Source organism: Drosophila guanche, unplaced genomic scaffold, assembly GCF_900245975.1.
Source record: "Drosophila guanche unplaced genomic scaffold, DGUA_6, whole genome shotgun sequence".
NCBI lineage: Eukaryota > Metazoa > Arthropoda > Insecta > Diptera > Drosophilidae > Drosophila > Drosophila guanche.
Genome location: NW_022995757.1, coordinates 1095822 through 1109014, shown reverse-complemented (window position 1 = coordinate 1109014; position 13193 = coordinate 1095822). Strand labels below are relative to the sequence as shown.

Below are 13193 nucleotides of genomic sequence, written 5' to 3'. Positions count from 1 at the left end.
CTAAAAGGCGGGAATACCAACCTTGCCACACTGCTTGCACTTCCCCTTCTCCATCTTGCGGTGCACCCAATGATGGTGGGTGGTCGTCTGCTCCCGGTACTGCCTGATGCCCACATCCCGGTACGTCGGCTTGCACAGCAGCGTCGGCTTCTCGTTCACATACGGTATGCAATTGAGGTGGGCCACCAGCTGACAGGCGGAGCACTTCAAACGTTGGCCGCTCTTCTGAAAATGGCCACAAAACTTGAGTCTTTATCCTTAATACACTGACGATGGGGACTTTGTGTTCTTCCAAGAGATAAAAAAAACCTAAAAATTTTAGGATTGTTTCCATTTCTGGTTTAAGGTTGGTTCTAAGTCATTTTTGTTTCGTTTAGAGCTCTTCCCACCAAACATCTTTGTAGAATCGAATCGAATTTTAAGCTGGCATCACTTTTTCCACACCTAATACTCAACCTACCACGCCTGTGTATATTTGTATGCATGTTGTTTTTGGCAATGTCTAAACTTGAATAAATATAACCCAGACAGACAGACAGACAGACAGACAGGGTGAATGTTAGATTCAGATAAGACAGAGGGCTCTCAATCCTACTGCTAGCCTGACAATGTTCCCCAAGATAAAGTAGATACATTTTTGTTACATTTTGGCGGCTCCTGTCCTCTGGCCAGGACATGCGGGCTGATGTCACGCCTCCTACTGGAAATGGGAAAAATCGTAAACCGTAAACGGAACGAAAGCCTTTCCATGGGGGCTTTCCAGATATTTGCATGAATGTTAGACAGGCACGCAATAAATAAATTACGCACACATGTACGTACTTTAATCTCTCCCCCTAATTGAATTGAGGGGCAAAAAAGGAAGGAGCGTATACCACTTATCCCGTGTTTGCTGAAAAGGAGAGCGAGCGAGAGGTGATTCGTACCGCACTTACAATGCACTCCTCGTTGAGGCAACAGAGATCGCCAGAAGCCGACGAGGTCTTCCAGTAGTGCTCGCCATTAATCGCATTCTCTGTCCAATCGGGTACAATGCGTATGGGCCTACGGGCACTGCTTCCTGTAGCGGTACGCCTGCTTGAAAGATACAAAAACAAACAAAATATGGATTAACATTTGATGGCACTGATAAAGGAAATTAAAGGGTTAGCGCATATGAGTTAGCATACGAGCAGTGTGAGTTTTTGCTTCCGTTAGTCTTTGGATGTGATTGTGTGATTTTGTTTTGCAATCGGTAAGCACCGAAAATGGCAGCATCTCACCTCTTGCGTCGATACGCCCCCAGGGAGTCGAGCTTCCTTTGGCGAAATGCCGACTTTCGTTGCATTCCAATGGAGGAGCGCCGAAAGCGACGTATTGTACCCCCCACTGTACCAGTACCTGTTATCCCTCCTGCACCAGCAGCTGTCTCCGTCCATGCAAGCATGGGCATGCCCGTTACCGTTTCAAAGCTGTCACTGCGCTGCAGCTTACGCCGTGCTGCCTTCTGCTGCTGCAGCAGCTGTGACTGCGGCAGTGGCAGCGACTGAGACAGAGGCTGGCTGCTGTCGGTAGATTCTCCAGCTGCTGAGGTGCTGCTGCTCTCACAGTCGCTGTTCTTAGCATCACCTTTTTCCTGTCCCTCCTCGTTTTCGTCTTCCGTTTGGAATTCCTCACGCACTGCATGCAGTAGCCGCTCCATTCCCCACACCCCCTGCTCTGCTGATGGACTGCTGCTGGTGTTGGTGCTGCTGCAGTTACAGTTGCTGCTGGCGCTTGCGTTGGCGTTGGGGCTGTCGCAGTTCAAATAAGATATGAACATGGCACTCTTCTGCCTACTTCTCTTCTCCTTCTTCTTCTTGTGTGTGTGTGTGTGCGCTCTTTTGGCAAACGCTTTACATTTGACTTCACTTCATTACACACTCCACTCCCCTCTCGTTTGCTGTAATTTTTCTGTCTCTCTGTTTTATCGCTGCTCCTCCGCTGCTGCTGCCGAATCACTCTTGAATGCGATTTCAATACCGTTTTTCAAGGGTTTTGTGACTGCGATTCGTTGGCTGATTTCGCAGTTAATTTCGCTGCCGCTTTTGCTGATGGTGATTCCACGGTCCGTGTCTCTGCGGCTGTCATTATGGCGCATAAAGATTCCGACCGGAGATTTTGTTTTGCTTTTGCCTTGTTATTATACACCTTTTATACAATTTCACTCCCTTCCGGTTCATTGGTTCTTCCCGCATTCAGATACACTTTATTCAACTAAATTATGATTTTGATTAGCATTTATTGTTAGACGAGAGAGAGAAAGAGTGATACGAAAGGCTAAAACTGTTCTGCTCAATACTTATGTTCTTTCGGTTCTGTTTTCATATTTTCAATCTTATTTCACGAGAAAATTTAGATAAGTATATGCAATGAATTTGAATTCCTTTTTTCCCGACACGGAAAAATGGATTTCTTTGTTAACCCTTTCCCATTAGGGTGTACAAAATTCCCCATAGCGGTTTTCCATTCATAGGTGTATTATTTGGATATCAAGGCACCTCCATTCTCCCGCACTCCCCCCACTGGAATACAACACCACCAGTGTCCAGAGGAACTGGGGTCGCCCATGCGTGTGAGGCTTAATAACATTTGTATACATTTTGTTTATATGCATTGTAATTAAATTCTTATCAGATGAAAATACACGGGAAAAATGTGACTCGGTTTTTTGTTTCTGTTGTTGTTATTTTTTTTCTCTGGTTTTTTCAAGGTAAGAGGAGAGCAGCGACCCGGACCACCAACCGGACTACGTGCACCATAATGTTAGTCCATCTGATTCTTTTGGGTGGCTGGAAGGGGTAGGGGGAGCTAGGCTCAGGGCTCCAGGGGTATGGGGAGCAGTGCCAAGGGTTCGGGGCGGACAGTTTGACAAGGGACCGTCGCATTTTATTGGCCTGGAAAATTGCAGGTTTCTTTTCGAAATGGCTTGCAGATTTTCCATGTCAATTGTCAACGTTTTCGGGACACCTAACCAACACCCACTTTGGGGGCGTTTTGTGGGGGTTTTCCCTGCTGTTTTTCCGTGCCTTTCTGCGACTTGATTTTTTTTCTCTGTGTGTGCTGCCTTTGAGCGCGTTTTGTGCGCTGTTTTTGACGCGTCAAACAGAACATTTTTGGCATCCACGCTTGATTTTCGGTTAAATGTAGCGTGTTCCAGTGTGTGTGTGTGTGTGTGTGTGACTGAGATTGACATGACGACCTATGCCCTCATGCAAACCCACGCTCTCAAACCAACTAACCGTTTTGCATACACTGAAAGCCCCCTCGAGTGGACAGCATTGCCCTATAATACAAATAGGCACGAATCAATTCAAATAATGCTAAGAATTGCAATTGAAAGGATTACATTTTTTGATAATCATTTTTGGTGCATACTGCCGGACGAGGGCTGGCTGCATGCCCTCGCACATCACGTGCACTTTGATGTCGGTTAAGCAGTCGATAGTTACAGCCAAGTTTGCCTACGTAAAGATTTCATAATGCTTTATTGTAAATTGTGATGTAAGTTGTAACCAATTATGAATATCCAAAGATGCTGCACCTGTTAGATACCTCGAATCTGGGACTAGATTTTGCCTGTGTGGGGAATTTATTTTAATTTTTGGCTCCTGTCATTGTGTATCCTGCCTCCTGTCTCTTGTCTCGTGCTGTTTGGCGCGTGGTGTGTGTGTGTGTGTGTGTGTGTGTGTTATTCAATGGCCGCACTTATTCCCCCACGAAAACACAAAAGAAACTGAAAGACGAGGGGCAGGAAAGAGCTCCTGGCAAATTGAATTGCAAATCAATTTTGCAACTGCAGTCAGTGTCTTGGTGCCCTGGAAATGTGGGAGATGGAGTGGGAGTTGCTGAGATGGGACTCTGATTCTTGGCTTTTTCCTAATAGTTGATCAAATAACTTGGCGAAAATCATTGAAAATCCATTTCCATTCTCTTACATCTCAAGTGTCCGTCTGCGCCCTTGCCATTGGCTTCGAGGCACAAGGATTCCTCTTCTCCACCACGAAATTCGACTCTCTTGGTTGCTGACTGGGTGGCTGGTGGCTAGTGGCTAGTGGCTGGTGGCTGGTGGCTGACAGGCAGGAAAATCGTCCGAAAATTTCAGTGAAAATTAATTACATGCAAACATTTTGTCAACTTCCAAAAGCCAATTACGAAATCTCTCTCTCCGGCTGTGGCATTGTATTTCTTTCGACTTCCTCTGTGGTGAGTTCGTGTTACAAAACCCAAAGATATGGTGGTAGTCAATTGTCCATAAATGTTCTTGCATCACAGCACTTGTTTTATCAAATACCTGCCCTTGGAATGACTTTGATTTTGACTGCCGAATGATGTGCAAATCAGTCCCGCAAATCAATTGATGTGTCAATCCCGGAGCAAATGTAATCAGGGGTAAGGACCAAAGGAAAAGCTGCATAAATAAATACAATTACAATGCCAAGATTTATTTAATTGTAACAGCCTCAGTAAGCTGTGTTTGTCTGTGTCAAAACCTGTTCCAATCACGTGGTAAACAATTGCCTTTTGCTGATTGTGTGCGTGCGTGTGTGTGTGTGTGTGGAGAAGCAATTGTTGTTGCCACGTGCGAAACAATTTTTGAAACACGCATAAATGCTTTGGCATAGATGGTCTGGAATAAGTTGTTTTGTTTTGTCGTTTAGAAATCATTTACCATCTATGCATGTAATGTAGTCCATAGTTCGCATTCATCGAAATAGTTAGTGTAGTTCGTAGTGTTAAAGTGTTGTTTGAAGTGAAACTTAAAGGCGACCCAAGGCATTCCCCGGGCGTTGGAAATCCTGTATGGTTTCCAGCAAGCCAGGGTCCCTGTAGAGGTCCACATCATCGGATGAATCGCTTTCTTCGTCGAGTTCATTATCGAAATCTGACTGGTTAGGCGATGCCTCTTCCAGTGGAGAAGAATTCTCCTCATCTGACAATGCCGCATCAGCATCCGCATCCGCATCCGCATTCCCTTCCCCATCCCCAACCGCATTAGAGTCCCCATCATCCTCGGCGTTGCCTTCCGTGTCGCTCGACGATCCTTGATTGTGCTTAATCTCGCCCGTGAAGAAGAACACGGCCTTTGGTATGACACGCTCCTTCAGGTAGATGCCGAAATGGAAATCGTTCACCAGTATTTCCTTGATCTGCTTAAATGTGGGATCTTCAGTGTCTTCGGGCATTGAGGGAGGGCTGAAGAACTTGAAGAAGGAGTCCTTGTACATGTTTCTAAGGGTCTCGGACTTCCAGTTGATGGTGCACCCTTGAGCTTTGTAGATCTCATCGCCGTTGTAGGCCATGGGCTCCTCAGGGTCCACCGTGCAATTCAGGTAATATGTCTTGGTCAAATGCTTGTTGCTGAAGTAGACGTTCGGCTCAAAATGAAAATAGATCTCGAACTTGACCTGCGGCCGGCTATAGAGCTTGCTGCGTATGTCGTTCATGTGGCAGAGGACATTGGAATCCATTTCGGAGATTGTCTCAGGGTAGGAAGCCTTCAGGACACGCAACCAAAAGTTCGACACATTCTTGGCAAGTGCACCGCCCTTGTATCTCTGACGTATTCCATCAAGGACCTTCTTGCGTTGGTCGTAGAAGACGTTATGCTCTGCCTCCGTCTTCTCCTCCAGATCATACATCTCACGCTGCAACTTGCTGTCCAGCTCGATGGTCTTCACATAGATCCGCTTCAAAGCCGCGATAGCATGCTTCTCGTCATCGCACAGCATGTCGTGCGGGTCGTCGGCCAGCAGATTCACGCGGGGACTCCACATGGCTGGTAGCATTCTTTTTGTCTTTTGTCTTTTGAATTGTGCAAATTAATATTTCGAATTGCCGAAACACTATTTCATTTCGTCACTTACGTTACACTTTGTTTTTTGAACTAAATTTATGTTTCTAGTAGAGTGGAGAATTTGTTTCTATTTGTTCAATTTTATTTTTTGTTATTGGGAAAGATGTTGCCCGTTCGGACTCAGACTTAGAACTGAGCAATATCCGGCTGGACTGGAAAATGTGGCACATTTAACGAGCTCAACGCCAACTATTTTCATATTTTGGTTTCTATGTTTGCATTCCAGATTTCTGTACCGAAAAGGCTTACTAGATCGAAATGTTGGACCGAAGTCATTTGACCAGCTTGGCTGGCAGATTCATGGCGCGACCGAAGATGCAGAAACAAAAATGTGGCAAGCGAAAATTTGAAATTCGAAATTCAAATGCGTTTAATTTTGATGGCACCTTTGAAGAGTGGAAGAAGGTCTGGCCAGAGGCAGGGAGTAGAAGGGAGGATAGAAGATGGAGGTCTATGTATCTTCCCTCTCACTTTGCTATTGACAAGCAAAAGCTGTCGCCAATCTGCGGGCCAGCCTCCCGCACCTTCTGCCGGCCTCATTTTACAACCGATTGAGATTCAGATTCAGATTCAGTTTGAAGGAAGGTGCATGGATGGCAAGGTGGCACGGGGGCAGGGATGGCATCTCTGTCTCTGTCTCTGTCTCTGACAAAATCAATAAGAGCCTTGAAATATTTTTACGTTTTTTCAATAATGACACTTTGCACAGCAGCAGCAGCATCAGCCGCCGCCCCACACAGCCTCTTAAGTATATTTTTACACGGGTTTCCTCGGTGTCTCCGTGTTTCTCTGGTCTCTGGTCCCCGCCTTTGACTTTGGCATAATAAAAAAAAAAAAAATATACAGCAAAATGGTTAAATAAATAAATACAACTATTTGAAAGTGGAGGTTCGTTCCATCACCTGTAACCCTGAGACCAAAGAAAGGGGTTCCAAAGAACCAAACTGTCACAGAGCGAACTTCTATTTATAACCGCCCACAGGAAAAGAAGCGTTTTCGCAGCTGGAAATAGATATGGTTTTTGTGCACAAATATACTCGTATCATCCATTCATTTGAACATTTAAGCCAATGAGAAATCCATTTGAGCCAGGGGGGAGTTAAAGAATGAAAAATTATCTGCACATCCTGCATTGTCCTCGCTCTTATTCTCATTCTCTTTTTCGTTCTCGTTTGAATTGAAAATGTGGCACATTGTCCTCTGGCTCTGGCTCTGGCTCTGGTTCTGGTTCTGGTTGGGGGAAATAAATACTTAAAATGGCAACAACAACACGAGAAAAGGATTTTAAGCTAATGAATATTAACAATGGCAGTCCAGTCCACCTGCCAAAGGGTAGAAGTGGATTCGGCAAGACGACTGCAAACGAAATTAATATTCTTAATTGGCATTAAGCGATGCAGACACAGAATACAGAAAACTCTGGCGGAAAACTTTTCAGACTGCCACCACCTTGATGCTTCCTTGGTGCTCCATTGATGTACCCGCTGGCATTTCAATTTATGCCTTCTTGGCAACAATTAGTAAAATAAAAGACAAATTGAATCGAAAGAGGACTTGAAAGTTTAAGGAACTTGGCCCCAAATAACGAGGATCATTAATTTTTTGATAACTATTCATAACAAATAAAATGATTAGAAATTATTATGCCACCAGCTAATTTAGATTATATTCCAAATATCTAAAGAATATTTCGAGCTTAAATAAGTTTCTAGGTACCCAAACTCAAGAATTTTCTGGAATCTGCATGCGTTTTTTTGGGTATCCAAAAGCTTATCAGCACAGACCCATGTAGACGTGCGTGCAGGTATACCTCTTCGACTCTATAGAGTCTTCCCAGTACTACACTATCACTGACTACCTGGTTCCTGGTCCATCTTTTGGCTTTATTTTATATTGTTTATCTCGCTTGTTTGGGGTTGGTACCCGCCTCACCCTAATCTATTGCACAATTGGGTCGAAAATTTATGAATGAATTTAGGCCAACGGATAAACAGAGCATCCAAACAGCATCAAACAGTCGTAGGAGAAGCGCGTGACATTAAAATACTCGTAATCGTAGATAGTGAGCACTTGGGTTAGAGTTTCTTTCTGTCAGACCCGGCTGGAATCATTCTCAATTCTGGACGGAAGACAATTTCGCATGCATTTTGTCTTTCATTCAATTTCAGCCGTTTGGCCGTTTGGCCGTTTGCCTTTGCTTTCCATGTAGATTTTCGTTTTTAATTTAAATACTTTGTTTGCTTTGTCCGGCAGCAAACGACTAAGACAACGACAACGAGGAGAAGACGACATCATGTTCATATTTCGGTTGTTGCTATTTGTCTCGGTTGTTGTTATTTTTTGTTTGCTAAAAATACTTAAGTTAATTATAAGAAACAGCAAACAGGAGTGACAGAGAGAGGGTGAGAGTGAGCGGGGCAGAGCCATCATACTTTTCAAATCTAAAACATGTGTGTGATTTTGGGCATTTATTTTTAAAATGACTCGGATATATTTGAGTGTTGGTCTCGTTTCCCTGAACACAGAACCTGGACCCATCCATGCATCGCTCTTCAAGAATCCTTTGGATTCGCGTCTAACATTTACTTGGATATTATTTGTTGGTCACACAGAAATTGCAATTGAAATGTTGCCTGCAAAATGCAAAATATTTCTGAATTTCTCACGTGGCCAAACAATTTCGTGGGCGTGGCTCGGACTCTGCCCCCTGGGCACCCTTCTATCTATGTTCTTTAGATGATGTTGTTGCTGTTTTTTGTTTTCTTTGGTTGGTTGGGGGAGCAGCTGCCACAACAAGCGAGCAAAAGAAAGAGCAAAAGCCCAACAGCAACAAATCGACAATAAATCAAATCAAATAAACGAAATGCGACGTACTTCTGCCTTTCCTTTCCTTTCCTTTCCCTCCCCACACCTCCCTCCGCCTGTCATTTCTTCTTGTAGTTTGCCACCTTTCGTCTTTCTTCTCTTTATGTGTGTGTCTCTCTCTCTCAATCTCGCCTTTTCCCTTCTGCGGCTAGTTTTCCCCTTGCCTTTTCCTGCTTTTTCGATAAATGAGTGCGAAATTCTTGAAATGTCATGGCTGGCAGTTAGCCTTTTGGTTCAGATGCCGCCGTAGAGGCCATGAAAACGATGGGGGGAATAGAACTATTTAAAACGGAAAGAGTTAAAGCATAGGAACGGGAAGAGCCAGAGTAGAGGGAAGAACCAGAGAAGAATCTACAGAATTGGGAAAAACAGAAACAACACAAAGGCTGAGCAGAAGTAAAGCAATTACAACATTTGGCTGCCTCGTAACATGAGGATTTTATTGTCTAAATTTCCCTGCTCTCTATGTTACTATGTATGAAAGATTTGTTGGAGTATTAAATCATGCATGATTCAGCAGCTATAATATGAACATAAATATAAAGAGGTCTGCACGTTGGTAGGCAACAAATCAGTTGTTAAAAATAAAATGAGATCTTGGCACAAGCGCTTTCAAAAGATATTTTAATTGTAGACCAATAATTGAGATATTATTGTGGTATTTTATTATTCATTTTTGATAATCAGACAACCCATAAAAGACTCACTGAGGTATCTCTAGGAGCAAATGTGCTAATGATTTATCAAATATTTAATGATATGAGATAAAATAAAAGAGATAAGATAGATTGAGTAATTATTCATACTGCAAACTAAAACACGACACAGGTTTTCCAATGAATTAAAGTTCACAATATTGTAGAAATTGCCATGGATATAATACATATGAATGAATATGAATATGATTGGCTGAAGTTATAGAAAAGTACTCGAATCATTTATCATTCCCTGTAAATTATCAACGATCTCGTCATCATCTAACATTCAACTCTATTTGAAGGCTTTGACGGTTTCCACCCGTCCTGGACCCACGTTTTTTTTTAGATTGTATTTTCAATTTGCTGCTGCTGGTTTTTGGTACTTCTCCTTTTGTTCGTTTTCCGCTCAAGTTTTCGTTTTCGTTTTCTGTTTCAAGTTCATTGATTAAATTAATTGAATTTTAACAATTTCCCCCATGCCTCAGGCGCGTTCGTCTCAATTAAAACCCATTGGAATTTCCATTGATGTTGGTTTTGTTTTTGTGTTTTTTTTCGGGGGTCTAATTGACCCGTTTTTTGACTTAAGTTTTGATTTGAACGCAAGAACAATAATAATACTTTCGCACTCTTTCTCTCTGGTGTCCGTATAGGGGTCTAAAATCCTTCTTGAAGGATGATTGCAGGGAGTCACCTTCAATACCTACACCCTGATTTTGTATTTCTTTAGGTCACACTTTTTCACTGGTTGCTATTTGGTCACAGGTTTTCGTTGGCTGCTTTCGACCACACTCTTCCTTATGCTTATCCACTTTAATTCTTATGGGTTTGTCTTCGCTGTACACACTCACTTCTCTGTTCTGCCGGTTAACGGGTTAGATTGAGAGGCACTCGCGCGCGCGTTTTTCCGTTATTTTTTGTTGTATTGCTATTTCTTTCTTGTTTTTCTTGAGTGTTTTTTTTTGTCAATTCCTCTCCCCCTTTGGATAATTTGTTGGCTTTTTTGGCTGGCGGCAGCATCCAACCCCACAACGCGACTGGGCAGCCCACCGGCGACGGCGTTCGAGCGAAGTCAAAGTCAACGACAACGCCAACGGTAGCAGCAGCGGTAGCGGCAGAGCCAGCGACCCCTTGTCGCCTCAATGAGGCTGCGGCAACGTGTGGTGAGTATTCTCGCGATCAGTGATGAGAATCTGGTATGCTCTTAGGTTTTATTTTTAGCTGGAAATGTCGGTTATTAGCGGGTGACATGTTAAAGCAATAAATCTTAGTACTGTCTACAATCTGCCACTCTTGCGTGACTCTTTCCTAGAGTTGACATTAAGTTTTTTGTTGCAGTACTCCATAACATTTAGCTTTTTTTGTAGCTGTTTTGCAACAATAACTCATAGTGCGGATATCGCCCTCTTGCGTGAAGACAAAACTATAGTTTTAGCTTCTTTTACTATTTTATTCTTTGAGCAGCACTGAGAGCCATTTTTGCTCTCTATGCTTTGTTCTCCTGCCTGCCGGGCGGCACTCTTTTTGTGGCTTTTCGGCGTTTGCTTTTCATTTGACTGCTCCGCTGGTGACATTTTCCTCTCTGCTTTGCGCTGCCGTTGACGCTGACGTTGACGTTGTCGTTGTCGCTTCTACGGTCGCCGTGCGCTGCTTTGTCTCCCGCTTTGATTGTTCGCCTGGCATATTCTCGCTTTGTGCCTTTCAATTTGCATTTCAATTTCGCCTCCATACGCCTATCCCACATCTGCGTGCACCCCCCACACACAAACATCACCTCCAAGCCCTACACTCAGACGTTGCCCCTCTGCTGTTGACGTAGTTGTGGCCGGGCCACAAGTGGGGCAGCCTATCGAAACTTTGAATACCCTGGCGTATTCCAGATTTAGTAAGATACAGTCAAGCGGTTTGAATTAAAGCGAATTAAATGAAGAAAGATGTGGAATTACGCCTCCTGGCTGGACCAAAAAGAAGGCCCCCTAAAAAGCGGTATACCTGGTAGATCTCTCAGCCTTGCAAGCATCTTGTCAGAATCGTCATACCCTTCTTTAAAGGGCACGCAAAAAGCGAACAAATGTTTCATTAAACTTAATTGTGGCAGGGAGGCCTCCGAGTGCCATTGTTTTTGCTGTTGCTGTGGTTGCTATTGCTACTTTTTTGCTGCGCGCCACACGTGCGTCAGCAGAAGGCGGAACTGTGCAACTGGAGTGGACCGAAAGCGAAAGATTTCTATACCCTCATCCTCCTAGCTGCTGAGTGTTCTATCTGCCACAGTCCATTTGAGCATTCGCTTAACAGATTTGTATTTACTTTGGAAGCCGCGAGTCATCACAGGAATACATATGTTCACGTAAGGTGGCAATTGTGTGGGCAATTTCCCTTTTCAGCAGAGGAATCAAGTCATAAAATAGGCTGCCTTCCATCCTTTACTTATTATATCCGAACCTCCATATGGGGTACTTTTATTCAGAAAAAGATACTTCTGCACAGGACTTTCCAGGAATTAAAAAAAAACTAGAGCTTAATTTACGTATCAATGAATTCCCTTGTGGTACCAAATGCTCTGTTTACTCTTTGTAAATTACCTCAAAAGTGCCCATCAATACATATCTTTGAATCTTTGATTTGAATCTCCATTCATGCGCCAAACAGTTACCTCAATCAGGGAATAAAGCAAATTTCGTGCTCCCCCGAGTGCTGTATGCTAATTTCATGCATGTAAAAGTTTTCTTACTGCCCCTTGGGGGTGAATTTTCATAAAATTATTTCCACCATTGTCATAAAAGTGTAGGTTAACTTTTTGTTTCTTGTTCGACAGCAACCACAAGAATGTCTGGAGGAAAGACCCCCAAGACGCATGAACGAGTCGCAAAATGCCTTGGGGGCACAGACAAACAGACACTCCTCCGTGTGGAGGACACATCCGTGCTGTGGATGAATGACTGCAGTGTCCGGCTTTCGTCGCATGATTGAATGATTTTATAATTTTCTTACATTTTGCTGAGCAAAAGGTCGGAGTGGGGGTGAATGGAATGGGAGTGTGGCCAGCGGAAAAGAAAGTGCACACAAATTAAACATAGCATTAGGTGGTTAATGTTTCACTAAGGAACACAGTCGAAGATAATAAATAACATGTTACACGCTTCAGTATCGTAAATCAACAAATCCAACTTTATGATGGCCTCGAGAGTCCTTTGGGAACATGTGCTCAGTGGCTATTGGCTAGGGATTGACAGCTCTAATGGAGAGTCCCACAGTGGCTATTACGCGTATGACAATCCGAGCAAGTGGCCCATCAATTGGGTCAACATGAATCGGAAATTAAAAAGGAAATCGCACACATTCACAACCACAACATATTTAAATATTTATGTTTTCAGTACTTATCCTGTGAGTGCATTTGTGATGATTATATTTTATACGGAATACTTATGGAAATAGCCATCGTTTACGTACCTGCAACAGAATGCAAATATCTCGATTAGTTTACAGAAGAATATTTTTTGCGTTCTTAAGATACTTATCATTAAAAAGTAATTTTGGTTTGCTCATAGATAATTTCACTGAACGCATAGCTAAGGCATAATAATGTTTCTGTGAGGTTTATAATATTTGAAGCCCCTTTTTAAAATTAGTCAGACATTTGATAGATTATAATAATCATAAAAGAATCGCTTTACGGCGCTATAAAGGCTATAAAGTTTCGTAGAAACATTTTCCAGCCCCCCAGCTTCTCTACAATTTAGGTCCAAGATCATATA

At 43.1% G+C, this 13193-nt stretch overlaps 2 protein-coding genes across 26 annotated transcripts in view; both read right to left on the bottom strand.

The window, feature by feature from the left end:
• Nucleotides 1–13193, bottom strand: part of LOC117590376 (eye-specific diacylglycerol kinase) — a 103048-nt gene that overhangs the window by 7228 nt on the left and 82627 nt on the right. For 10 of the 25 annotated variants that reach the window (XR_004574290.1, XM_034282935.1, XM_034282934.1 and 7 more), the window contains exons 3-4: nucleotides 927–1077; nucleotides 22–225 (exon numbers count right to left, since the gene is read on the bottom strand). Coding sequence is in view for 24 of the 25 variants with exons in the window: in XM_034282935.1 (XP_034138826.1) it covers nucleotides 22–225; nucleotides 927–1077 (355 nt within the window). In the remaining variant the exon portion in view is untranslated. Of the gene's footprint in view, nucleotides 1–21; nucleotides 226–926; nucleotides 1078–1262; nucleotides 1790–13193 lie in introns of those variants that run through there. The other 15 variants (XM_034282943.1, XM_034282924.1, XM_034282941.1 and 12 more) reach the window with 7 other exon arrangements.
• Nucleotides 4467–5989, bottom strand: LOC117590381 (nucleosome assembly protein 1-like 1-B). The gene is made up of 2 exons (XM_034282955.1): nucleotides 5886–5989; nucleotides 4467–5823 (listed from the first exon to the last, which is right to left on the bottom strand). The coding sequence occupies exon 2, from the start codon at nucleotides 5805–5807 to the stop codon at nucleotides 4779–4781; it is 1029 nt and encodes a 342-aa protein (XP_034138846.1). The 5' UTR covers nucleotides 5808–5823; nucleotides 5886–5989; the 3' UTR covers nucleotides 4467–4778.

Excerpts from the sequence above, each read along its gene's own strand:
- LOC117590381 (XM_034282955.1), bottom strand. The coding sequence starts at position 5,807 with ATGCTACCAGCCATGTGGAGTCCCCGCGTGAATCTGCTGGCCGACGAC.